This window comes from Lutra lutra, chromosome 7, assembly GCF_902655055.1.
Source record: "Lutra lutra chromosome 7, mLutLut1.2, whole genome shotgun sequence".
NCBI classification, from domain to species: domain Eukaryota; kingdom Metazoa; phylum Chordata; class Mammalia; order Carnivora; family Mustelidae; genus Lutra; species Lutra lutra.
In genome coordinates this window covers 61,634,883-61,662,181 of record NC_062284.1, presented here as the reverse complement: position 1 = coordinate 61,662,181, position 27,299 = coordinate 61,634,883, and the positions used below count along the sequence as shown (strand labels likewise).

General features: G+C 49.9%; 1 protein-coding gene across 6 annotated transcripts; it reads left to right on the top strand.

Moving 5' to 3' along the window:
* PLA2G4D (phospholipase A2 group IVD) lies at window positions 1-27,299 on the top strand. 6 transcript variants are annotated; one of them, XM_047737836.1, is made up of 21 exons: window positions 1-134; window positions 3,185-3,257; window positions 3,442-3,578; window positions 4,155-4,286; window positions 5,001-5,041; window positions 5,408-5,450; window positions 6,728-6,791; window positions 7,117-7,253; window positions 8,047-8,157; window positions 8,285-8,322; window positions 8,504-8,639; window positions 8,949-9,085; window positions 10,340-10,562; window positions 16,711-16,828; window positions 17,227-17,364; window positions 17,601-17,708; window positions 17,850-18,041; window positions 18,315-18,481; window positions 19,130-19,316; window positions 23,800-23,877; window positions 25,902-27,299. In XM_047737836.1, exons 1-21 carry the CDS (start codon window positions 90-92, stop codon window positions 25,988-25,990), a joined length of 2,394 nt encoding a protein of 797 aa, XP_047593792.1. In that variant the 5' UTR covers window positions 1-89; the 3' UTR covers window positions 25,991-27,299. The 6 variants fall into 6 exon arrangements, with proteins under 6 accessions (XP_047593792.1, XP_047593793.1, XP_047593794.1 ...); XM_047737837.1 differs by lacking the exon at window positions 23,800-23,877; XM_047737838.1 differs by lacking the exon at window positions 25,902-27,299 and having other exon boundaries at window positions 23,800-24,029.

Genomic DNA, 27,299 nt, shown 5'->3' with positions numbered 1-27,299 from the left:
CCCATCCCATTAGCATAGTTGCTGACAGCCGTCCAGGGAGCTGGCCTCTTGGCAGGAGCTGGATCTGAAGTGGAGCCAGAAGGGTTGGTATGGAAAGACTGACAACTAGGGGACCCCCTGGCCATCCTCACCAGGTAACAGTGTTGCCAAGCTCATGGGTATCACTCAGGGCAGGACCTGGGGCCGGGGTGCATTCTGAGAAGCCTGACTCAGTGAAAACCAAGGTGATTCTGGCCTCAGGGGAAGGCCTGGCTCCCAGGGCTGGGGTCTCTGCCCAGGCAGGGGCCAAGGGCGGGAGGCAAAGGGTAAGAGAGTCTGTGCTTGGAAATGGGGAGTGGGGGAGGGGGTGGATGGATGATCGGCATCCATAGAAGGGAGGGCCTGGAAGAACAGAACCTTCTCCCTCTGATCACTGTGAGTGATCCCCTTAGAGGTCCTTACCCTCCTCCCTGCCAAAGCTTGCATACCGCCTCAGAGAACACAGTGGCTGCGTGTCACAAGAGGACACCCCACCAGGCCCATAGTTCACCTCTGCAGGTAGTGGGCCTCCTGAACTGGCAGGGGCCAAGAAACCACCCTGTGTGTCCCCAGAGCTTTGCCAGGCCAAGTCCCCATCCACTGCCAGTTACTCACTGGGCCAAGAGAAGAGGTTGCCACCAGGCCAAAGAGATCTATAGACTGCTAGCCCACTCCTTTCACGTGCTTCTCTCAGGCAGATTTCTCATCCTGTGCTGTGGACCAGGGCCAGAGGGACTGTCTCTTTGGGTCTTCCCTGGTGCCGCTGCCATGAAAGAGGCTAAGTGTGCCAAGCTCACCATCCTGAGGCATTTGCCTCATTCTCAGACTTTGCCAGGCTTCTGGAGCCTTGGCCCTGAGACCCAGGCCCGAGTCAGATCCAGCCAAGTAGATCCAGACGGGTGCTCCTGGAGAAAACTTGCCTGGCTCAAGTCAGGTACCAGGCCATCCTGGGAAACATAGAGAGGGACCCCTTCATTGAAGGACAACACCTCCTGCCCCAGCCCCTGTCAGCCTGAGATCTAGAAGACTTCCCCCCCAAAACAAGTGGACACTGATGAAAATGCCCAGATGCCAGTCTGGAAAGACCCCAAGGCTGCAGGAGCCGGGCGGTGGAGGGGCTGGACAGCTCGGGCTCCATCTGCTCCTCCCATCAGCAGCTGGAGCCCCAGAACCCAGCCCTGGAGGTTTCTGTGTACCTGTGTTCATCCTCATCTCCCTGGAGAAGGCTGGGCATCCTTTTCCTCTGCCTGCTCTAGACCCAGCCCAGGGGCAAAACTGAAGCCCAAGGTGCAGCGACTCTGGGGGCTTGAGTCTGCCCACATGCCTGGAAAGCACGTAGCCCCAGCAGATGCTGTTGGGAATGGTTGAATCCCCGAGATCGGACCCTCAACACCCAACCTTCAAGTCGACTCCCGGGGCAGCCTCAGCAGTGGCCTCGCCCAGCCTCTTTCCTGCTGGAACAGGGGCCTGGAGCCTGTCCCAGCAGCAGGAGCAGGGCGGGCAGGCCAGGCCAGGCATCCGGACTTGCTCTGGGACTTGCCTGCTGCAAGACCCGGGAGCATCGGCTCAGCACGACTCAGGAGATACAGGGCCTGAGGCTGAGCCTGAAGTGTCCACTCCTCCTCTCTACAACCTCCCTAACACAGCGGGTTGCTGGGGGCCCGCAGGGGGAAAGGCAGCTTGCTCATTTTCCTTCTGCTGGTGAAGATCCCATGGTTGGACTCCTGTATGGGCAACTCCAGCCACATCAGATTCGCTTGGGTCATATCTCCGGTGATGGGCAGGGGCCAGCACCGAGCCTCTCCAAAGAGAGGAGGCTGGAGGATGCCCTGGGGTCCCTGCATAGGGAGAAACACTGGCTGAGACTCCCCGCAGGGAGGTACTCCCAGGAGTCTATGGGAAGGGGCAGGGGGCTGGGGAGGGGTGCGGGGAATCCCTGCTGGAGAAGCCCTTCACAATTTTCAGGGTCAGTCATCAATTAAGGCAGGACATTTCAACAGGGGAGGGGAAGACCCAATGCCCTCAGGAGAATCCTATTAGTTAGTTAGTTCAATATCTGTATTGGTCTAGGACAAATCTATGAAATTCTACTGTTTAGATATCCAGAGGGCGGTGGGGGAAAGTTGCATGCTTTTACAAAGGAACAAAGTCCTGGGGAGATAGAACAGTACGGGAGGTGTGAGCTCTGATCTTGAAGACCTGGGCTTGAATCCTATCTAGGTCACTTGCTAACTCTGTGACCTACAGCAACCTTTCTAAGCCTCAGTTCTCTCATCTGTAAAATGGGAGGAAATGAGAGTACTCTCTTAGGAGAGTCAAGAGGATAAATCGATTTGGAATACATAATCTGCTTAGTACAGCACCTAGAAACAGAACAAGCCCTTAATAAATAGTAATAAATAATAATTATCTAGAAACTGCTTACTTTTTTGCTAAGCATTCTGCAGACATTAACACATTTAGCCTCTATTAATTAGTCCCACTATTTATGAGGAAATGAAGGCTCTAAGAGGTTTAGTGACTTGTCCAGGGTCACATGGCAAGTAAGCAGAGGACCAAGGTTTAGATCCAGATATCCCCTTGCCTACTCCACTCAACCTCCCCGAGTAATGACCCATCATTGTATCTATTGTCACAGCCTATCCTGTGATGCTCTGTGTTAGTGATGGTTTTAGAGGTGATGAGAAATGGGGCTTCACCCTGGGAAAAATACCCTGCTAGGGGACAGTGGGCTTTCTGAGGTTGAGAGGCTCTTGGTGACCAGAGAGAGAAATGGGCAACGATGCTCAAATTAGATATGGTGACTGGCTGGAAAGGAACAAGTGGGGACACTTTGTAGCCCACACAGGCTGTGGCCTCGGGGATGAGGGGGAGTCTGGGCTGCCTCTGTCCTTCCCCTGTCCTGGAGTGCACACAGAAGCTCAGAAGCAATTCTGTCCCCGGAGGGTAAGGAGTCCCACATATTCCACCCCCGGTTGGTCTTCCATGCCCTTACTGCTGCCCAGAAAGCCCAGGACCACAGCCCCAAGGGCAGTGGTGGGCGAAAACTGTTTGGTCCCAGAATGCCTGGCAGCATCACTGAGTGTGTCAGGAGAAACCTCAGCACAGAGGGGGTGGGGTTGGGGACCGAGCAGGAGGGACTGAGCAGTCTGTTCTCTCCCTCTAGGGGAAGGCCTCTGCCTGCTGGAGGCTCACGGTGAGGGTCCTGGAGGCACGGAACCTGGGCTGGACTGACCTGTGTGAGTTTCCTAGGCTCCAAGGGTGTAGAGATGACCAGGCCCTGTGGGAAAGGCCCAGGTGGGAACTTGGGGGCTGGGATGGGCTGCCCGCAGTGGCCGCCAAGGTCATGGTAGGAACCATGGTGAGGCCCCTGGAGAGGAGTGTAAGGAATTCTCTCTTACTCTGTTCTCTTAACGTTGGCAGTGAGTGAGGCAGACCCCTATGTGACCCTAGAGCTGCCAACCGTCCCTGGAACAAAGTTCAAGACCAAAACAATCACCAACTCCAGTCATCCTGTATGGAATGAGACCTTCAGTTTCCTAATCCAGAGTCAGGTCAAGGTAAAGGCCCGGACCACCCACCTAAGGACAGGCTGTATCCTCCTATCAGAGCACACTTTTCCTCCAGGGCTCAGTCTGAGACACTGGGGAGGAGGAGTGTCTTTGTTCCCAGCCAAGTGTGCTGTGTGGAAAAGAACGTGTGACCCACCCTGTGTCTGAGAGCCTGATCTCTGGCAAGTTGCTGGTCCTCTCTAAGCCCATCTGTGGAACCGAGGCAGTAAGAATCCCTTCCTAAGGGGGTTGTTGAGGTCAAATGAGATAAAGCGTGGAAGACTCCTAAAACACTGCCTGGTACATATGGTGCCTTGGGGGCAGCAAAGGGGGAAAGTGTGCAGTGGTGGGGAAACATTGAAAGAATTTTATTTTCTATAAAAACAAAAATTAGCAGGGGAAGATGAGGAACTTTGCTGGATTTCCTTTTAATGCTTTTAATTTTTACTATTATTTTTATTTTGAAGTACAAGGTATGGAGGCATAATAATCTTTTCCGACCCTGGGCATCAAGCAAGGGCTCAACAGGTATGAAGTATAGTAATGAGTAAATAATGTGCTAAGTTGCTGTTCTCGGGTCCCTAGAATGTTCTGGAGCTAAATGTCTATGATGAGGACTCAGTCACAGAGGACGATGCCTGCTTCAGGGTTCTCTATGACGTCTCAGAAATCCTCCCAGGCCAGCTGCTCCGGAAGACCTTCTCCCTGCGTCCCCAGGTGAGTGGGGAGTCCCACCCCTCTGCGCCCCGCCTCTCTGCCCTCCAGGCTGAGGAAGTTCCCCAGCTTCTCCCTTCTGCTGGAATGCTGCTGTGTTGAATGTGTTCACAAAAGAGGGAAGCCCCTCCCAGAGATATTTATATTGTAGTAGGAAAGGAGAAGGCTTAACTGACTGTTGCAGACTGAATCACTCATTGCAGAGATTTTAGTCACGGGAGGGAGGTTTCTGGTGGTGGTGAACTTACTGATATCAATCAAAACCTGCGTAACTAACCCTTGGGGCAGTTGGGGGAGGGGGCACTCCGTCACTCCTGCTCACTGCTTGCCTGTGGTGCCCAAGGCCTGCTTTATGAAGGTCTCTGCTTCTTCTCCAGCAGGGGAAGGCTGGGGAATGGGAGGGCGGGTTTCTGGGGTCAGGTCCCTCTCAAGAGGACTAGGGCATCCTTAAGCCTCTTTTGGCTTGTTCTCCTCATGTCCTCCTTCAGCCCTGCCAGGGAGAGAGGCCTGTTCTCTTCAGACTCATCAGCTGTGGCTAACTTGGGTAGGCAGCCCCTCTTTCCCCCAATTCTCAATTCCCACATCTGTAAAGTGGGAAGAAGTGTAGTAATTGCGCCTCCCTGAGCTACTGCTCGAGATGAGACAATGCATGGTCAAAGAACTATGTCACCTCTAAAGATGTATAAATGTTCACGACTTGCTCATCATTGATTTCAGGGACAGGAGGAGCTGGACGTGGAGTTCAAGCTGGAAAAAACGTGAGTAATAATCACACAGCCCAGGGAGTGCCTCAGGACCCAGGCTTTATATAGGGAAATGTTTTTGACCCAGATTCTCTGTCCCTCCTGCCCCCACCCCTGCCAGTCTGGGTGGGAGGGGAGGGGTCCTCTTAGAGCAATGAGGAGAGGAAGGTCACTGCTTCCTTGTCCACACTCTCCCTCTCTCTCCCACATGGCAATCTTCAGAAGCCCCTCCCTCCCCCTGAGTGGTATCCAGGACTTAGGGTCCCTCGGCATCACCCAGGGAGGCCCCATGGGGGCTTGAGACTGTGCTGTGAGGGGCAGCTCAGTATAGGGAGCTTTTGCATTTGTCAGGCTGAGCTCTGGATATTCTGATTTTTCCAGGTCAGACTCTCCAGAAAACCTCATCACCAACAACGTCCTTGTGGTAACCCACCCTCCCCAGGCTTGTGAGGGGGAGCTGAGGGAGGGGCCCCAGAACCAACACTGAGGTTGGGGTTGCCAAAGGGACAGGCAGAGACAGGGCACTGTGGTAAGACCACCCTGGGCCACCCACCTTGGTGGTTCCCCTGGGGCTGTGGTCAGGGGTTGGGGGCTGGGAAGGGCCAGGGCCTTAAGAGAACATGGAGAAAGGGAGACCGAGATTCTGCTGGGGGTAGATTTGGGCCCAAGATTGGATGGCTGAGGGAGGCTCGGGGCGAATTGTAGGTGCTCCCGACAGGGTTTCATTACCTATGATGGACTCCTAGCTCTTAGCCTCAAAAGATGGTGGGCGACAGGCCAGCCATGCCCAGCTGGGGTGTTAGCACTGCATAGCAGAGGCCCAGAGGAAGTTTCCAAAGCACTGCACTTCCAGCCAGGGGCTCTGGGACAGAGTCGGGGGTCAATCGGCTCCTCCTTGAGACAGTGGAGGGTCTCGATCAGCTCTTCTGAAACAGTGCAAGCTCACAACAAGTTCACAGCAACAGGAACAGGTGGTAAACAATGGACTAGAAGCTTTCCACTCAAAGGTCGCCAGCCTGTAACACAGGCATGACCTGGCAGCAGGGCCTAATGCGAAGGAAGGAGGCCTCTACCCTCAGGGTCATACCAGGACCTGCTTGATGGGCTAGTGTTACTTTTACAAATGCACGTTAAAATCGTCATACCTGTGGCAGCTGCTTTTTATCTGAGGTGCTGGAGAGCGGTGGTGGGCAGGTAAACTCAGCCAGTCTGAGGGAGAGAGTCAGTCAGGAGCTGGGTGGGCTGTGGGCATCAGGTGACAGGCATGACAGAGAATGCAGTGGACTCCTTTGGCAAGCTGGTCAGCTGGAGGACAGCTGGGACATTGGTCCATCATCCTGTAGGCCAGTGGTTTGTGTGCTACTGTTTGGGAGCAGTTGTGGGAGAAGGCACTCTCCAGGCTGAGCCTGCAGAGAAACACGGAGAGGAAAGAATGGTGCCTGGGGGTCGGGCAGCCTTCAGAGATCCCCCAAGTTCAGCAGATCTTTGAAAGCTGGGGGGTGCACTGGGCGGAGGTGGGGCTCCCCCCCCGGCTGCTCCAGAATCAGAGGAGGGGGGTGGCAGTTCTCCTTCCGGTCCCACTCTGGTCCCACTTCCTGTTTAGTGTGTGGTGGATTTGGGACAGTGGGGCTCAGGGGGTGAGGTTGAGGGGACCTCAGCCTTCCCTGCTGAGCCCCAGGCCCACGATGTGATCTGCCCCAGGCCCGAGAGCTGTCCTGCCTGGATGTCTGTCTGGACCATGCTGGGAGCACCACCACAGTCACGGGTGAGGCCTACTCAGTGCTAGATGGAGTGGCTGGGACACCTGTGCAGGCCCTCTTTCTTCTTGCTCACACAGCACGAGGGCGACAGGTTCTCGTGTGGACTCAAGGGTCTCCCTGACCTGGGGGAGGGTGTGTTGCAGGAAGTGGGAGTCCCATGGGGGCTGGGGGCCCAGTGGGCTGGGGAGAGCCCATTCCAGAATCCTGGCTCTCATGGTCCAAACTCCCAGGTCTCGCCCACGTCCAAGCAATACTGCCAGTTTCCTGGGGTCCCTGCTTGGATTCCTGGCTCTTGTTCCCCTCATGCTAGTCTGCCCACTCTCTGCCTAGACCAGGGCAAGCTGGAGCTGGAGCTGGTGCTGAAGGGGTCCTATGAAGACACGCAGACATCCGTGCTGGGTCCAGCCTCTGCCTTCCGCTTCCATTACATGGCAGCCCAGGAGGGAAAACTGAGTGCGCGTCTGAGGGTGGGTCCTGGCTTTGCAGCTCTCCCTGCCCTGGGCCAGCTCCAGCTGCTGCAGTCCCCTCTTAGGCCAATGCCAGGCCCCTGTGGCCTCGCCAGCCTCCCCCAGAGAGGCACCAAGCTCTTGGCAGATAGGGAGAATGACCAGGAGCCTGGAGTGGGTGGGGGGACTGCCCTGCCTTGTCAGACTTTGTTTGAACTTTTCGGTGGCATCTGCCTCGATGCTCTTAGAAGAAAACCCCATCTCTGTGCCTCCAAGGCCCTGCATGGCCTGGCCCTTGCCCAGCTCTGCCGCCTCACTTTGTTCTGTGCTCCCCCTCTTTCATGATGCTCCAGCCTATATGTCTCTTCTTGCTTTCCCAACACACCAGGGGCCTTCGGGGTTCTCCTCTGGCTGCTTCCAAGGCTGCCTGCTCTTCCTCCTCCTCCTCTTCTTCCTCCACTTCCTCCTCCTTTGGATCTCAGCCAAGAGGGGCTCTCCTTGACTCCCCATCTTAAATAGACCCCACACACCACACCTTTGGTTATTTTTTCATATCACACTGCTTAGGACTTCCTTTACCACATTTTTTCTCCTGTATAACATTTGCTAACATCTGTTCATTACCTATTTTGTTATCAATTCATATACACAACTCAGAACAAAAAATGTCAGCAAGTATTTTAATAATTAGTCATTATAAGTGGTATAATTATAATAACTGTAAATATTGTGATTATATTATTAGAGAGGGACTGTGTCCATCTGTCTAGATACTCAGTAAGGATTGGTTGAATGAATGCATATTTCCTTCCAGAGCTCTGCAAGTAACAGCTGGAGTTCAGACAAGTCAGCTTGGCATCTCACTGTGCCCCTGAGGTCCTTGGCCGTAGGAAAGGAGGTGACCTTTCACATTCCTACTACAAATGTAAGTGGCCTCAACTGGATGGGAAGTGCCAGTGAGAATAAAGATGGGGAGCCCAGGCCCCCAGGGGATACCCACATACCTCTCAGGGTTGAGAATATTCTAATCCAGTCTCTCATTTTGATTTCAGACCCCAGGAGTGAGGCTGCAGCTCAAGGCTGAGGGCTGGTAAGGGACATTCATATCTGGGGGGGACGGTGTGTGGTGGTCATGAGGCAAGGAGTGCTGAGGAATGGGTGGCCCTTGGGGTTGAGAGCAGGGAAGGAATATGGCAGCTATCCTGGGCTTGGCCAGCCAGTGGCTGAGCTATGCAGTGCCTCCCTGACCTTCGGATCCTCTACTGGCCCAGCCCTAAGGAGCTGGATGTGCACCTGGGCTTCGATCTGTGTGCAGAGGAGAAAGCCTTCCTGAGCAGGAGGAAGCAGGTGGTGGCCAAGGCTCTCAAGCAGGTCCTGCAGCTGGACAGAGACCTACAGGAAGATGAGGTTTGGGAGTACAGGGGAATGTGGGTGCAGTATCTTCGACTGGCCTTAAGGAATTACCTGATCCTCGCCCTCTCTAGACACTCCAGTCAACAGAGATGAGAGTGGCTGTGTGAGGGAGGGCGGGGGGTGGTAAGCTGTGGGGTTCTCACTCCCTTTCGGGCCCCATCCAGGGCCCAGAGCTGTCACTTCCTGGGAGAGGGAGGCGTTGGCTGCTCTTGGTCTAAGACTGACTGCATCAGGCTCTGGCCCCGAGGTCCCTTCCCTCCATCCTGGCCCTGGTTAAGCTGGCCTGTGTCTGTGTCAGTCCAGGTCCCCATTGTGGGCATTATGGCCACAGGAGGAGGTGCCCGGGCCATGACCGCTCTCTACGGCCACCTGTTGGCCCTGCAGAAGCTGGGCCTCCTGGACTGTGTCACCTACTTCAGCGGCATCTCGGGCTCTACATGGTGAGGGGGCCTGGGGACTGGAAGAGCAGAGATGATCGGGTCCTAGAGGAGAATGGAGCAGACACCAGGGGAACCCCTCTATGTGTCAAGAGGGAAGTCAAGAGGGTGTGAGCACTACAGTCCGATGGGTGCCAGGTGGCTTTCTCAAAAGGGAGGAAGTAGGTATTACAGAGGTCCTCCTGTGAGAAGCGGTTGGAAGACACCCATTCCATGCTACCAGAGACGCTAAGGCAGCTGATTCAGGAGGAGCTGGGGTTTGAGTCTCTGCAACACCCCTTACTGGGCAACCGATTTCCCTTGATTCTCAGTTGACTCATCTCCAGAATGGGGTAATAGTAGTTCTTACTCCATATGATTGTCCTGGGGCAGCCCAAGTAAAACACCTGATCTGACATGTATCAGGAAATCCAAGTCAATAGATCTTTTTTCTTTAAACATGATTATCTCATTTAAATCCTCATAACACTCTCTAGGGTGTTTTTTGTTTGTTTGTTTGTTTGTTTGTTTTAATTTTTACTGTCCCTATAGAATAGATGGAGAAATTGAGATGAAGAGGTACTATCTTAACCTCTTACTTAAAGACAACATTGCCTTCCTATATACCCCACCCTGCCTATGATGAGGTGGGACTTCTCACTTTTCGAGATTCATTTCTTTGTGTCTTACTGAAATGTGACTTGAAGCAGTAAAAGGAGAGTAAACTCAGAGGATTTTAGATGACAGCTGTGGGTAAGCAGTCTGCAAGGGCTTCAGGACAGGCCCATGAAGATAGGTGTAGGGTCTAGATCTGTTCTGTACAATGTAGTAGCCACTAGTCCTGTGGTTATGGACCACTTGAAATGTGGCTAGTCCAGATTGAGATGTGGTATAAAGATAAAAATACACAGAGAATTTTGAAGACTTGTTTGGAAAAAAAAAAAAATTATGTTAATTTTTTGTATTGATTACATGTTGAAGTGAGAATTTGGGGGTATATCAAATTAAAATAATACCATTAAAATTAATTTTTATTGCTCTCTTCTTACTTTTTCAAAATGTGGTTACTGGGAAATTTTAGATTATGTCTGTGTCTCACATTATGTTTAAGTTGGACAGCGCTGATCTGAGAGAAAGCCCCGAGACACATTTTCCAGATGGGCAGGGCCTTGGCTGCAGGAGCATCACCTTGGGAGAAGTGGGAGGGGGGAAGGAGATGTCGCAGTGACCCAATCCGGGGCCTCTGCCTCCTGTCATACTGTCCCTTTATTTTCCCAGGACAATGGCCCACCTCTACGGGGACCCCGAGTGGTCACAGAAGGACCTTGAAGGACCCATCAAATATGCCAGGGAGCACCTGGTCAAGAGCAAGATGGAGGTCTTCTCCCCGGAGCGCCTAGTGAGCTACCACCAGGAGCTGGAGCTGCGCGCGCAGCAAGGCTACCCCACGACTTTTGTGGACCTGTGGGCTCTCGTGCTGGAGTCCATGCTGCACGACCAGGTAGAGCACCAATGCTGGCAAGGCTGGACCAGCGTGCACCTGTGGTCCTGGGGCAGCCGCGCGGTTAGCTGCTGCGCATGTGCATTTCCTTCTGGGTGAAGGAGGCTGGGATCTGTGGGGAAAGGACGCAGGGTGTCTCCCATAGTGTCTCAGTGCCTGCTGTACTTTGGGATCCTGCCTTTTTGAGTCAGGCTATTTTTTAGTTCATGGCCATAAAACAGACATTTCTGAATCTCTCAGGAGCTTAGGGACGAGTCAGTGCCAAGGTCAGTTAAGCAAACAGAACTTTCACTATGCTTATGTTGGCAGTGAGATTGCTCGAATAATTTTTATTTTATGAATACTGCAATATAGAATATCTTCTTCTATATCTTCATGGTAGTGTTAAAAGCACAGACTCTGGAGCCAGATTGCCTGGGTTTAATCTCAGTGCCCCTTACTAGCTCTGTGTTCTTTCACAAGTTACTAACTTCTCTGTGCCTCAGTTTTGGCCTCTATTCAGTGGGGATGAGTGAGAATAGTACTTATTTCACAGGCTTGTTGTGAACACTCAATGGTTCTTTGGCGTAGAGTTAACATTATTAGCTATTTTATATATATATATATATATATATATAAATTTTTTTTTTTTTTTTAAAGATTTATTTATTTATTTGACAGACAGAGATCACAAGTAGGCAGAGAGGTAGGCAGAGAGAGAGGAGGAAGCAGGCTCCCTGCTGAGCAGAGAGCCCGATGCGGGGCTCGATTCCAGGACTCTGGGATCATGACCTGAGCTGAAGGCAGAGGCTTTAACCCACTGAGCCACCCTGGCGCCCCTATTAGCTATTATATATATTTTTTAAGAATTTATTTAATTTATTTGAGAGATAGCAAGTGAGAGTACAAGCAGTGGGGAGAGGGAGAAGCCAGCTCCCCACTGAGCAGGGAGCCTGGGATCATGACCTGAGCTTAAGGCAGAGGCTTAACCATTGGAATCACCCAGGGACCCCAGTTATTATATTTCTTTACTGTTTATTGTAACACCATGAAGACCAAACTGAGCAGATAACATTTTTTATAAATTGCTTCTTTAAGGTAAGTTTAGTAAGTCAACTGCTTCATCTTACATTAACTGATACAATTACTGAAATCAGTTCTTTTGTTTCCACTATTGTTTTACCACATATAATTATCTGAATGTTTCTTTTAAAGCACTTGAAACAACTAAAACACACAAAAAAGTATCCTTAACATTCCTTATAAAAAAGTAAACCATCAAATACATTAGCAGAGGAATGATTCATACCTTCCTTATCTTAGGGCATCAGAAGTTTGACCAAGAAAGATTATTATGTAAACTAACCAAAAATGAATTGCATTGGATTTTTTCTTTAATTTTTATTCTTGCTGGTAAGAGCAATGTTCCCTGGAAGTTACCAACCATTCTTATTTTTTATGTATTAGTTTAACAATATTTATTATATAAACAATATTTATCATTAAATATTATAATACTCTTCAGACCTAAGAAAATGCATAAAGCATAAAGAATAATGTAATGAATATGCCCAATCTCACCAACAAGCCTAAGAAATAGAATGTTACAGAAAGACTTGAAGCCCCCTGTGGATGCTTCCCCAGTCCCATTTCCCTCCCACCCCCAGAGGCAACCACCATCCTGAATTTGGGTTTCTCATCACATTTATATCTTCAGTCTGTATACATGATTGGATTATATAATACATAACATATAATTACATACCATACTTTATTTACCTCTATTATATATTTTATTGTATATACCTGTTATTGTACATCCTTAAGAAAAATACAGTGTTACTTGCAGAGATGGTTTTGAACAAGTCTCTTGTTCAGAGATGTTAGAGGTTCTCTGCACCTCGAAGATACATACCCAGGGTTCTGGTTCTTAGCACATTGGGTAAATGCATCTTCAGCTTTCCTGCCTATTGCCAATTGTTATCCAAAAAAGGTTTCATTAATTCACATTTCCACTCTAAGTGTATCCGTTTTTTTTTCTCTACACGCTCTTCAGACTTTTAATTTTTTGTTCATCTTATGGGTGTCATACAAAATTTTATTTTAGCTTTCCATTTCCTTGATTTTTAGTGAGACTGATCATATTTTCATGTATATTTCTCATTGGGACTTCCTCTTCTGTGGATTACCTACTGCAATCCTTTTCCAGTTTTCTATTAATTCACCTCTAAAATTATTTTGTGAAATGCCTTATAGATTTTAGATATTAATCCTTTATCAGTTCTACTAGATTTTCATGCATCATTTTAATATAATATGGTCTATCATTCTTTTCCTTTATGGTTTGTGCATTTAGAGTCTCCCGAGAGAGATCTTTCTCTCTCCTAAAGTTATAATCTCCTATATATTGTTATAAAAGTTTTAAAGATTTGTTTTTCACAATTAGGACTTAGTCTTTAATAGATCTTCAGGTATTATGTGAACACGAACCCAGTTTTATTTTTCTTCCATAGGGATAGCAAACACATTAAACTTAATACCACTTATTCTTTTTTCTCCACAAATCTGCATCACTACTTGTATCCTGTGTCAGCCTTCATATATTCATGGAACTCTCTGAGCTCCCTTCCATTCTAATGGGGCTGATTCTCCAACATGGGCCAACACTGCACTGGTTTAGAGACCCTGGGTTTGTAATGCATGCAGGTATCTAATAGAGGAGATTTACCCCCATTCGCCACCTTGGTTTTTCTCAGCATTACCCTGGCTCCTTCTGGCCCTTTGCTCTTCTATACATGTAATAGAATCAGCTAGTCATATTTCATGAGAGATGTTAGCATTTTTGTTGAGAGGGACCTGGGTGGCTCAGTTGGTGAGGCATCAGACACTTTGTTTCAGCTCAGGTCATGATCTCAAGGTCCTGGGATGGAGCCCCATGTGGGGGTCCCCACTCAGCAAGATGTCTGCTTATCTCCCTCTCTCTGCCCCTCCCCCTGCTCCCATGCACACTCTCTAAAATAAATAAGTAAATCTTTTTAAAAAAGAATTTTTATTGAAGTGGCATTTAATTTTTAAAACCCATGTAACTACTTGAAATATTATTTTATTAATATATCCTATGTATTCTTCAGATCTGCTTTTAAAGTTCACGTTCAGTTGTGAACTTCTGCTAATTCAGTTGTGAATTATTAATGACTTTTCTGCCTGGTGGTGGCAGTTAATTACTATAGAGTTGGGAGAAGCTTGTTTTAACAGTTTACTTTTGAGGTGCTAAAAAATGCAGTTTGATCTGAGGCTATAAATAAGACTTTCATTTAATTACCATTTGATCCTCCAGTAATGACCTAACAAGGTTTAAGGTACAAGGCACAAGGTTCATAGTCATTTTTTTTTAAAGATTTTTATTTATTTATTTGACAGAGAGAAAGATCACAGGTAGGCAGAGAGGCAGGCAGAGAGAGAGGGAGAAGCAGGCTCCTTGCTGAGCAGAGAGCCCAATGCGGGGCTCGATCCAAGCACCCTGAGATCATGACCTGAGCTGAAAGCAGAGGCTTAACCCACTGAGCCACCCAGGCGCCCCCATAGTCATTTTTTAAAAGACAAACTTAAGGTTTGGGGTGTTTTTGGTTCACAAGAAAAAAATCTTGTGGCATGAGCACCCATGTGGCTTAAAAAAATTTGTCTCAATGTTAAAGCTTTTCAAATATTTTCTTTTTAGTTATCATGCTTTATGTCTTAAAGCTAACATTCATTGTATGCTTTTTAAAATAATTCTTTAATCAGATAAATTTAGTGTGTATTTCAAATCTAAGTTTTTTGGTAAAAGCATTTATTATCTCTATTTTATGCCAATATACAGCTCCAAAAGTCATTTTAAATGTCAGAAAATATAAATCCATAAGAAATCACAATTTCATTAATATTATTATTACAGAAATAGTATACCCTGAACTTTACACAGAGTTTTATTAGCCTACACACCTCTAGAATACTGCTTCAGGCTTTGAAAACAAAACAAAACAAAAACATGCTTGTAAAATATACCAGTTACAATCAGTGCTTCTCAAACCATGTCTATCAAACTTTTTTCTTTTATCTTTTGCTGGCAAGCCCTGAACTGCTTAGAAGTTGCTCACCATCCTCAGGACGAAACTCATAGTTTTTCTCTTGTCTTTTTTTTTTTTTTTTTTTTTAGATTTTATTTATTTATTTGACGCAGAGTGAGAGAGAGAGAAATCACAAGCAGGGAGAGCAGGCAGAGGGAGAGGGAGGAGCAGACTCCGGGCTGAGCAGGTAGCCTGATGTGGGACTTAATCCCAGGACCCTGGCACCCTTTTTCCCCTTGTCTTTTCCTGAATTAAGGTCTTACATGTTTTTCTTCAATTCTGGCCAAAAAGGTTTTGGCTTTAGTCCCCCCTGCCCATACAGTACCTAGACCATGTCAACACATCTCCAACACCACACCCAGCTCCCACATCTTCTGGGGACACTTGAGTCATCAGAGCAGTGACCTGCAGGGCTGGGAACACTCATTTGAAAATGGGGGTGGGGGGATGGGGGGCGGGGCTTGGAGCACCTGCCGCTGCTGGTGAGCTATTAAAAGGAAAAAGAATACAGTATTATTTAAGTAATACTGTATTTCAGTATTTCATCTATTTCAGTAGATGGAGGGAGTGAGCTGACCCTTTTTCCCCACGTCAGAAACGGAGCCTCTGGAGTAAAAGAACACATTTCCCCTCGTCTTACATGTCAGAAGAGCAGGCAAACAGGATTCCCGAATCAGAAGACTTTGAGAAGGGAAATCACAGTTATTAATCAAGCTCCCTCCCTCTTCAGTACCCACACACACTCACACCTGTGGGTCTGACTTGTCGCTATGGTACAAAGCGCCAGGGGCTTGAGCTGCATTGGGGGATTTTTCCTGCGGTTTTCCTGTAACTCAGGTCCCACAGAGTACTCCTGCAGAACCTGGGGAGGGGGCGCAGGACGAGGACCCATGAGTGACAGAGGGCTGCGGGAGGAAGGCATACACCGGGGAATGCAGGGTCCTTGCCATGGGTATGGGAGGGGGACTCCTCATTGGGAAGGTGGGGCTAGAATCCTGGGACACACACTTGGCTAATCATCAGAATCATCTGGGGAGATTGAAGAACATTCCTCAGTGGCTTCTGCTGATTCTCAGAAGTAACCTACTCATCTATTTAGCACATTCTCTAGGTAAATCAGTTGATAAGGGCAGATCAGGCTGTTTGGGAACCTCCGAGGTCTAGTTGCTGAGTGAGGTGCCTTCCAGTTCGGAGAAACCCGAGAGAGGGCCTGTGGGTCCGTGCTACGTGTCTCCCTCTGTCAGAAGCAGCCACAGCCTGGGGCAGGCTCTCTCCTAAGGGTGGCTTCAGGCAGCCACCACCATTAACCTTGCTGATGCTGGACATGAACCCTATTGGCATCTCTGGCCCGGGAAGGAACGAGACCTTTCTCTGCCCCTAGAACTCTGGAGTGCTGTCCCAAAAGGCAAACCATAGTCTCTGCCATCAAGGAAGAACTGGGTATTTTATTGAAGAGAAAATTGGAAACAGAGGCAAGAATAAACAATGGGGTACAACTTCATACTGTGCAAAGCAGGAGAGAGGGGGGCAGGTAAGGGAGAGGCAAGGATGCCTGGAAAGCATTTTGGAGAGGCCGAGACTTGGACTGCATTCATGTAAATCTAGAAGGGGCAGCCTATCCCCTGATGGAGCTTATAGTGTATATTGTAAAAGGGGATCCCTGTGTCCTTTCTGGAAAGCAGTGTGTGTGTGTGTGTGTGTGTGGTCTGTGCATCAGGGTCCCCATCCCCTCCACCCTTCAATCCATAAAGATGGGGCCACAGACCACAGGAGCAGAGGTGTCACTCCTGACACCATAGTCCTTGTGAATGGCATTCTCTTGAGATACGCAGTGTGCAACCTCCTTAGCCTTATATGGCAACCCCTGCATTTGGTCAGAATATGGGAGTGGGAGTGAGAACTGGATGGGTGCACCCACCCATGCCATCCAAAGTCCAATGGAGAGCTGCCTCCTCACCCTCAGCCTCTGCCCCCCGCCCCCCACCAACTCCACGCAGTCCTGGTGGAGTTGCTGCCTCTAGGGTCTCCCAACCACATCTAGGCCCTCATGCCTCCCACCCCAGGTGATGGACCAGAAGCTGTCAGAACAGAGAACAGCACTGGAGCAGGGCCAGAACCCTCTGCCCCTCTACTTGAGCCTCAATGTCAAAGAGAACAATCTGGAGACCTTCGACTTCAAGGGTACAATCTTTAGCCCTGCCCACTAACCCTCCAACACATACACACACACACACACACTCATGCACACACGCATACATGCATACCTCCCTGTGCATGGGTCTTTAGAGAATTCAGACAGGGAATTCTTACACAGATTGCTCAGCCTTCTGGGAAGAGAGGCGGTTCTGATGGGCTGATGAGCCAGGCCGCAGAGCTCATGGACCTGGTGGGGGTTGGGGGTGGGGATGTGGTCAAGGGGCTGGGTGGGGGGGGATGGTCAGTCCAGGAGTCAGCCAGGCAGGGAGAAGGCTGGGGCCAGCTGGGGCTGGCTGGGGGCAGCATCTTTGGCCCCTGTCAGAGCTGGGGCGCTCCCCACCCCACTTGCCTCTCATTCCTGCCTCTCACTCCTGTTCCCATAGAGTGGGTGGAGTTTTCCCCCTATGAGGTTGGGTTCCTGAAGTATGGAGCCTTTGTCCCCAGCGAACTCTTTGGCTCCGAGTTCTTCATGGGGCAGCTGATGAGGAAGCTCCCTGAGTCCCGGATCTGCTTTCTGGAAGGTGAGTGGTGGTTACTCTGAAGATTGTGGCTGGTCCCGAGCCAGGCCTCCCTAATTGGGCATGATTCCTGTACTCAGGTCTGGCAGAGTCCCTGGCAGAGGGGGTGGTGGGACAACACTGGGGTGGGGCTGTGAGAGCAGCCCACCTGCCTCCCATTTTGCATCCCCGCCCTCTGTGTGATGGGAGGCCAAATGCTGAGGCCTGAGGCTGACTTTTGTCAGGGGGTTGGCCTTCAGGTATCTGGAGCAATATTTTGTCCCTGAACTTGCTGGATGTCTGGTATGACTTCCTCAGCTCTGACGATACCCGGAAGCAGCACCTCAAGGACAAGATCAGGAACCTGGGTAAGAAGTGAGGCAGGAAGGGGAGCCTGGGCTGAGGCAGCTTCCTCTTCAGATGCTGGGGGAGGGGCACTCTCCGAGGGGAAGCAGGCCCAGGCATTTCCAGGCCTTTCACCTGACCAATATCTGTTTCTCTGAGCCCAGAGGTGTCTCCTGCCTCCTTGAAGACCTCCTCGTGGCTCGAGGCCTCATGGCTACAACCCGGGACGGCACTGGCCAAGGCGTTTAAGGGCTTGCTGACGGGCAGGCCTCTCCACCAGCACAGCTGCAACTTCCTCCGGGGCCTTCAGCTGCACCGGGACTACTATAGCCAGAAAGACTTCTCCACCTGGGCAGGTAAGGGCCCACGCCATGTCTCCCTAGGGAATAAGCTTGGGCTCCCTCGGGGGCGACGGGGACCGTGGTTAGGACTGGCAGAGGACTTGGGGGTGGGTGAGTCATGGCATACCCTTCTGGGGTCGGCCTGCAGAAGGTCTTGGGAAGGGCTGGGGTGGCATGTCCTCACAGAGAGTGACGCCAGAGGACAGAAGGGGACATGGAGGCAATTGCAGTGTGAAGGGTAGAAGACATGTGGCCAAGGAACTGACTGTCAACTGCCTCCCCCATCAGACTGCCCGCTAGACTCCACCGCTAGCCAGCTGACCCCTCAGGAGCCCCAGCTCTGCCTGGTAGATGCCGGCTACTTCCTCAACACCAGCTGTCCCTCCATGTTCCGGCCAGGCCGCAGGCTGGACCTCATTCTCTCCTTTGACTACTCCCTACCCTCGTCCTTTGAGGTGCCTCTGGTTGCCCCACGGGAACCCCAGACACCCTGTGGTCAGGCCATGCTCCAGGGGCAAGCCACTGGGCCACTGACCCTGACCTCCTGGGTCCCCAAGGGGAGGGAAGGGTGACAGGCTCTGACTCACAGACTCCTGCCAGGGCCCTTGGTTGGGAAGGGCTATGGAGGTGCTGGGGCGCTGGGCTCCCAGGACAGGTGGACAGGGAGGAAACACCCACCCAAGAAGAATCTGCGAGGAGATCCTGGCCTGTCCACAACCATTCCCTGAGGGGGTCTCTGGGCACTCAGGAGTAGGGCGGGATGGGGGCAGGAATAGGGCTCTGGTATAGAAGTGGGTCCTTTACTGAGGCCCTCAAGGCTCTGTGGAGTTGCATAACCTAGCAACAGAATCCCAGATGGGAGCAGAGTGCTAGGTCTCTGCCTCCCCTGAAGATACTAACCGAACAACATTGGCCGGCCACTGGACTGCTTCACCTCCCTCTGAGAGACACTGGGTTTCATAACTGGACCACACACAGGCTAGGACCAGGTTGTCCCAACATGGAGCAGTCCAGTTGGGCTGGAGCTCTAGCATTTTCTAGAGCACTGACCTGAGATGACCAGGAAGTAGCCAGTTCTCTCTGGGCCCCCTACCCCCAACCAGGCACTGCAGCAGACTGAGGCGTACTGCAGGGCCCGGGGACTGCCATTCCCTCGGGTGGAGCCCAGCCCTCAGGACCAACACCAGCCACCAGAGTGCCACCTCTTCTCAGACCCCTCCTGCCCTGATGCCCCGCTCCTGCTGCACTTCCCACTGGTCAATGCCTCCTTCAGGGACCACTCAGCCCCTGGTAAGGCATCTCTTCCCTTCCTCCCAAGCCTGGCAGGCCAGACCCTCGGAGGCATGGCCTGCGAGCTTCCCGGTGTTCCCATGGGGGCCAGCGGGCGGAGGGGTCATCAGGCTAGTTCCACACAGTTCTGGACCTGGCAGTGTGCTGGTCTCTGTTGGGGACGCCATGTCCCTGCAGAGCTCTCTGCTGGCAAAGTCACGGTGCTGCTGTCCTGTCCCCACACATCCCTGCTCACCTCAGCTGTACCTGGGCTCCTCTGCTCTCCTGGGGTGGTGTGTGGGAATCTGGGCCTCCAGAGGCCTTCCTGCATCATCCCCATCTGCAGCCATCTCCACCCCTGCTTGGCACCACGTTGTTGGAGGGCCAGGCAGCTGGGACCAAGAGGCCCCCTGCCCCAGGCTCTCAGATTCTCCTGACGTTTCCTGAGATTTCAGTTGGCTTCTCCCTCCTACCCCAGCCCTTCCTTCTCAGGAAGCTGGGCCTCTACTCTAGGGGTCCCTGAAATGTAAAACCTCATCACTATGCCTTCCAGTCCTTGCCTCCTGCCAACTGGTCAGACCTTTCAGGTGGGGAAGCCTCACTTCTTCTGTGTGTTATTCCTGGCTTTCTGGTTCCCGCTCTAATTCCACACCTTCCAGCTTTACCCTTAACAGGCTCAGCCTGCATCTTGGAATTCTCTCTCTCTCTCTCTCTCTTTCAACAAAGACTGCTTCTTACAAAGCAGAAATCCCTTTGGTTTTCAGACTCCTGTTTCCATCATGAGTTTTAAGAACTCTTCACTAGGCTGACTGACTCTGGTCCAGCTGTTTGCTCCTTGCCCGGGAAGGTGAAACAGATACCATGGTGTTGCCTCAGGAGTGGGAGTGCATTGCCACAAGGAAGTGTGGGGAGCAGCAAACCCTTCATATCTCCAAATAGTACCTACTCTCCACATTTCTGTTTCTGGGCAAAGGACACAGAGAGCTGGGGGGAGAGCAAGGAGCCCTTCAGTGAGGAGCAGCCCACCCCTTTGCCCAGCCGCAAGGCGTCCTCCTGCCCAGCTCTGGAGGCCTCTGGGTCCTAGTCTTAATCCCTCTCACCCCTGGGCAGGTGTCCAGCGCAGCCCTGCAGAGCTCCCGGCGGGCCAGGTGGATCTCACTGGGACCGCCTCGCCCTACTACCTGTTCAACATGACCTACAAGGAGGAAGACTTTGATCACCTGCAGCAACTTAGTGACTATAATGTGCAGAACAGCCAGGGCGCCATTTTGCAGGCCTTGAGGACTGCCATGAAGCACCGGGCCCTGGGGGCCAGGCCTTGAGCATCGCAGAATTGAGGCAGCTCAGGGACCCCAGCTCTCTGACAACCCTCCAGGGGCTGGGGGTTTAGCCCAAGCACTGCTGGGTAGGGCCACAGCCCTCACTGGGCTGTCCACCCCTGGGCTGCCTCTGCAGCAGTTCTCACGGCCCAGAAGGGCTGCACGGCACCCCAAGTTCTTCCTCACTTTCATTGCTGGCTTGAGAGGAGCTGGAAGTAAACTCACCAGACCAGTGTGCAGCATAGCTGGTCTGACTAGAAACATGTTCCCATGCAATGACTCTCATGCCGAACACAACAGATTTGGGGTACAAGCTGCCAGTGTCAGACCAGGGGTAGGCAGGTCAGGGCCTGACTGAGAGGTGGCTCCAGACATCAGGAATCACACTGTGTCCTGAGAACCTTTTCTTCGTCCCCTCCTCCCCTTTCCCACTCTTCTTTGATACTATCTTTAAGCAACTATAGTGACCCATAGTCCACACACAACATGATTCATCCTTCTAGAAAGTATGACTCGATGGTTTTTACTACATATTCAAAGAGTTGGGCAAACCTCCCCACAGTCATTTTGAGAAGATTTTTGTCACCCCAAAAAGAAACCCCTCACCTCTTAGATGTCAACTTCAACCCTCCTTCCCCAGCCTTAGGCAACCACTAATCTACTTTCTGTTTCTATAGATTTGCTTCTTGTGGGCATTTCCTATACATGGAATCATACAGTATGTGGCCTTTTGTGTCTGGCGTCCTTTACTCGGTGGGATGTGCTCAAGGGTCATCCACGTAGTAGCAGGCATCAGTGCCTCATCCCTTTCTGTGGCTGAATAAAAGTCCCACACTTACCTGATGGTCACTGGATAATGGACCCTTGGGTTGTTTCCACTTTTTGGTCATTCCAGATAATGGTTCTATGAACAGTTGTGTACAAGTCCATATGTGGAAAGTGTTTTTCATTCTTCTGCATGTCTACCTAGGAATACATTTGCTGGATTATAATGTAATTCTCTGCTTCACCTCTTGAGGGCCTGCCAGCCCATTTTCCAAAGCTGCTGCCCCATTTTTCTATTCCTATCAGCCTTATACTGGGGCGCCGACTTCTCCACCTCTTAGCCCCCACCTGTTGTTGTCTGTCTTTTGATTTCAATCATGGGAGTGGGTGTAAAGTGGTATCTTATCAGCATTTCCCTAATGACTAATGATGTTAGGGACCTTTTTGTATAATCTAGGCCTTTTGTAGATCTTCTTTAGAGAAATGTCTATTCAGATCTTTTGCCCATTTTCATTGGATTGTCTTTTTCTTATTAAGAGTTCTGTATATTTTCTACATACAAATCCCTGACCCAATGTATGATTTGCAATTTTTCTCCTAATCTGTGGGTTACCTTTTCACTTTCCTAAGGCTATCCTTTGAAGCACAGAAGCTTTCTTACTTTGATGGTGCCATTTACACACACACACACACACACACACACACACACACACACACATATATATATTTTATTTTATTTTATTTTTGCTGCTTGTGCTTTTGGTGTTGTATTTAAAAAACCACAGTCTAACCCATGGTTATGAAGGTTTACACCTGTTTTCTTCTAATAGTTTTATGGCTTCAGCCCTTAAACTTAGGTCTTTGATCCATTTTGAGTTCACTTTTGTATATGGTGTGAGATAGGGGTTCAATTTCTTTCTTTGGCATATGGGTATCCAGCTATCCCAGCACCACTTGTTGAAAAGGCTATTCTTTCTCCCATTGAATGGTCTTCAGGGAGGGTTCCCTGAAAATCAGTCACCTGTGGATGTGAGGGTGTATATCTGGACTTATTTCATTGATCTGTTTGTCTGTCCTTACGCTAGACCACACTGTGTTGATTACTGTAGTTTGTAATCAATTTTAAAATCAGGAATTGTGAGCCTTCCAATTTTGTTAGTAGGCATGAACAAGGCTTAAGAAGTTTGCTCGTCACTAAGCTCAAAAGTGGCAAAGCCAGCACTGGAACTGGAAACTTTAAAATCAAGCCAGGCTTGGGGCATGTGGATGACTCAGCCACTTAAGTGTCTGACTTTAAGCTTAGGTCATGATCTCGGGTTCCTGGGATCAAGCCCTGCGTGGGGTCCTGGGGTTACGTGGGGTCCTAGGGTCGGGCTCCCAGCTCAGTGGGAAGACTGCTTCCCCTCTGCCTCCCTCCCTCTACCCTTCCCCCGCTCATCCTCTCTGTCTCTTTCTCAAATGAATGAATAGAATCTAATAAAATAAAATAAAATAAAATAAACCTACATAGGCTTCTAACTGCTATGCCACACTGCATCTTTGGGTCCTTACTTCATAGCATGCCTTATTGTACAAGGAAGAATTAACCTTACCTAAAGAGCGGTCTGGCCTTGGCTCTTGGCTACTGAGAGGGTGATCTCTTCACCCCTCGAATGGCCTACCTGATAGGAGTGTCTTTTTGTGTGCCTGGGGTTCTGGCTGCTGGACAGCCTCACAGTGATTTGTGATGGGAACTCTGAAACAGTTGGTATACATTCTCACCTCCAGAGGAACTGGAATTAAAGCCATGAGCCTGACATCCCAGAGGGATTGGAGACCAAAGGTCAGCCACGTGGGCAGGATATGATTGAGCCCCAGTAAAAACTCTGAACACCAAAGGGCCAGGGGAATGTTCTGTGGGTACTGTCACACACTGTTGCTGGATGGGGGCCACACCACCCTTGACTCTGTGGGGAGGGAATGACTGGGAGCTCCATGTTTATTTAAACCCCTCCTGGACTCTGTCGTGTGCATCTCTTCCTCTGGCTGGTTTCAGTCTGTGTTCCTTCACTAAAATAAACATTAATCCTAAATCCAGAGCTTTCCTGAGTTCTGTGAGTCATTCTAGCCAATTATCCAACCTGAGGTCCCAGGGACCCTGGAATTGGCAGCCAGCTGGCTGGAAATGAGGGTTGTCCTGGGACCCTGAACTTGTGGCTGTTAGTCTGAAGCCAGGACTCGGTCGCATGGTGGCTGTTCCCTCAGGCGGTAGTTTGGTGAGCTCCCCGGGCAGGTGGGGTCAGAAGGCCTGGGCAGACTGGGCAGTGGGGAGGACTATCCCTCAACTTTGCAGCTTGGGTAATGCAGGGCACCTATGTTCTGGGGAGTGAGAGGAGTACAAGTAGGAAAAAAATAATAATAAAAGATTTGTTCCATTTCAGGAACTTTCCCTAAAGCCAGAGAGAGGGCCGAGGAGTTCCATGCAGAGTGGGCTGGGCTGAGGCTTAAGGCCACACCTGGTGCATGAGGGTGCATGTGGGCATATGAGTGTGTCTGTCTCCACCTTCCCCCTCCCTTCTTACCCCATGATGAATTGCTGTTACCCCAGGTTCCCTGACTGCCTGAGGTCTCATCAGCCCATTCTAACCTGAGTGAAGACTGCAACTCAGGCACCCACGGACTCCAAATCAATTGTGCAAGGCTCTTGCTACAGCCTGTGGGCCCCTCCTGGGCCAGGTCCAGAGCTTTCCTCAGGGACAGGAAGGCCCTATAAGCTGCCCCATCACAGTCCCTGGGCCTGTGCTGGCAAGCTGCTCTTTGCCCAGCACAGGTGGTGGCAATGGGAACACCAAACAAAGAGTGAACTGAGAGATAGTTCATGTTCCTGTCATATCCCATTTAACAATGCATAGAACAAATGAGAATAATAATATAAAAGAAAATATTTTAAAAATTGATAAAATTCAATACAAACCCAAGATTGATGAAAAGTTCTTAACAAATTAAGAATAGAAGGACATTCACTTAACCTGATAGGGGGTATCTCTGAAGGTTAATTCTGTCAACTTGGCTGGGTCACAATGCCCGGATATTTGGTCAGTGTTCTAGATGTTTCTGCAAATGTGGGTTTTGGATGAGATTAACATTTAAATTGGTGGAGTTTTTTTTTTTTTTTTTTAAGATTTTATTTATTTATTTGACAGAGAGATCACAAGTAGGCAGAGAGGCAGGCAGAGACAGAGAGAGGAGGAAGCAGTCTCCCTGCTGAGAAGAGAGCCCAATGCAGCACTCGATCCCAGGACCTTGGGATCATGACCCGAGCCAAAGGCAGAGGCTTTAACCCACTGAGCCACCCAGGCGCCTCTAAATTGATGGAGTTTGAGTAAAACTGATTATTCTCCACAACATGGATGAGCCTCATCTAATCAGCGGAAGGCCTTAATAGGACATCTACTGAATCCCCCAGCAAGAGGGAATTCTACTAGCACACTACATTTGGATGCCTTGAAACTCTTCCCTGAGTCTCCAGCCTACCAGCCTTCCCTGCAGATTTTGGACTCCCAAATGCTTTATGAGGCCCAATTATATGAGGCAATTCCTCAGAGTAAATAATTATCTCTCTCCCCCTCTACCCACTCTCCCCCCTCCTCCTCTCTCCCTTTTTCTCCCTCTCTTTGTCATATACATATATTTATATGTGTATCTCCTGTTGGTTCTGTTTCTCTGAATAACCCTGACTAATACAGTATCTACGAGAAGAAGAAAAAATGCCCCGTCCTCCTGAATGGGGAAATCTTAGACTCATTTCCTTATAGTTCAAAAACAAGATAAGGAGTCCTGCTGTCTCCATTTCTTCATAACCTTTTCATGGAGCTCATTCTGCATCTGTGGGCTCGAATCCAGGCAGGATGTAGCTAGCTTTCTGCAGACACAGTGTTGGCCACGCCATCCATGGCAATCAGCTCAAGGCCCAGCTGGGGAAGGGTCTGCTTCCAAGCCAACACATGTGGCCACTCGCAGGACTCAGGTCCCTGTGGGCTGTTGGCTCAAGGCCACCCCTGGTTTCCTATCACTGGGCCTGTCCACAGGGCAGGTAACAATATGGCTGCCAGCTTTGTCAATGTGAGCAAGCAGGGAGAACCACAGAGAGGGTCTGAGGGACGTTCTAGAGAAAAGAGATGACCAAACTCTATGACAGATCAGATTCAGGGGCATCATGGGGGTTAAAGTTCCACAGAAGATGTTGAAGGAGTTTGTAGCCTAAAAGAATGGGGGTGGTGAGCATGGTGAGGTGCTTTAGAAAGGCTTCTGGCCGTGGTGGTGGTGGGCTTGGGTTGAGAAGTCATCCTGTGGTGAGCTACCTCCAAAATCATGTTGTCCACCAGAGGAATGTGCTCAGAACCACAGTCTGGCATTTTTGACCCTTAAACTAGGGAAATGTTCTGGAAGACGGGAGCAACAAATGCCAATGTACAAAGTTCTGAGGAGGTCAGGCCCAGCTGTGGTTTTATTTATTTATTTATTTATTTATTTTTTTAGGTAGGCTCCACACCTAACATGGGGCTTGAACTCATGACCCTGAGACCAAGAGTTGCAAGAGTTGCTACAATGCCCCACCAGCTGTGTTTTTAAAAGGCACAAGAATAGCAAGGATGAGAATGACAAGGCGGCCAGAGCCCACAAAGGAAGAGTCCAGAGGCCAAACCAGATCTCAGACCTTTAGCTCATCACTCTCACCCCCAGATAAAGAAAGTAACACCTGAGGATGTAATGGAACTTGGCCAAAGTCACACGACAAGCTCAGGACACTTGCTGTTCATCTTGTGGTCATTATCCTTCTTTTAGGAATGGTACCCATTTCCTTGTGAGGAACACCCCTCTCCTCCATTCTCAACCCAGGACCTTAGGGCTCTGACCGGCCACCCCCACTCGGGGGTGGGCGTGTGACTGGGCCTGGCAGTCAGACCCACAGAGCAGGCAACAGAGACTGGCTTAGAGACAAGTAGGTGAGGAGCCAGAGAGACACTGAGAGACTTTTTTAGGACTACAGAGATGGGCACTTTCTCCCACTGGACTTGAACTTGGGCAGACCTGAGGCTGAAATGAGTGCCACCATCCGGCCATGAGGAGGGAAGAGCCTCTCCAAGGATGGAGGGAAGACAGAGAGGCCAGGTCCAGAGCTGTGTCAACAGTGTCAAGTCCAAGTTTAAATCAGTCACCCTCCTGACTGTTCAATCATTCATTCTAATATGTTCCTCTCCTCTCCCCCCATTTTTTGGCTTAATCTCACCTGAGTTGGCATTTTTGTGGCCCACATCGTGAATCCTAACTAATGTGTAAGAAACAAGAGTTTAATGGAGAGGAGAATGTTGGGCTCAGAACCTTGAGGTGAAGAAAAAGTAGGCCTTTGCTTCTGAGCAATCAACGAAGAATTTTAGGATCAGGTTTATACCCTGGAGCCACTTGTGCATGTGTGTCCCAGGAGACATGTACGAGGCTCTGGCAGCACTAGTCACGTTCCCCAAAAGCTAAATCCAAATGTCCATCAATAAGGGAATGGAGAAATAAATTAGTATTCTCAGACAGCAGAACACTATACAGCAAGGGCAAATAATGAACTATGAACTTTGATGAACTATGAACCTTAATGAAAAATGAACTTTGCACAGTGATCTGGATGAATCCCCAAAAACAAAACATAGAGTGAAACCAGAAAGTATAGTTGCATTTGGATTAGTACCCAAATATCCAAAACTTAACAATATCTTATTTAGAGTCATACATGTATGTAGTAAACATATAACTGACGTCAGGAGAATGATAAACACAAATTCACATTAGTTGTTACCCTTGCAGGGAAGTTATGATCACTGAGGGGCACACCAGCAGCTTCATCGGCAATATTCTGTGTCTCCAGCTAGGTGGGGGTGGGGGGAGCCGG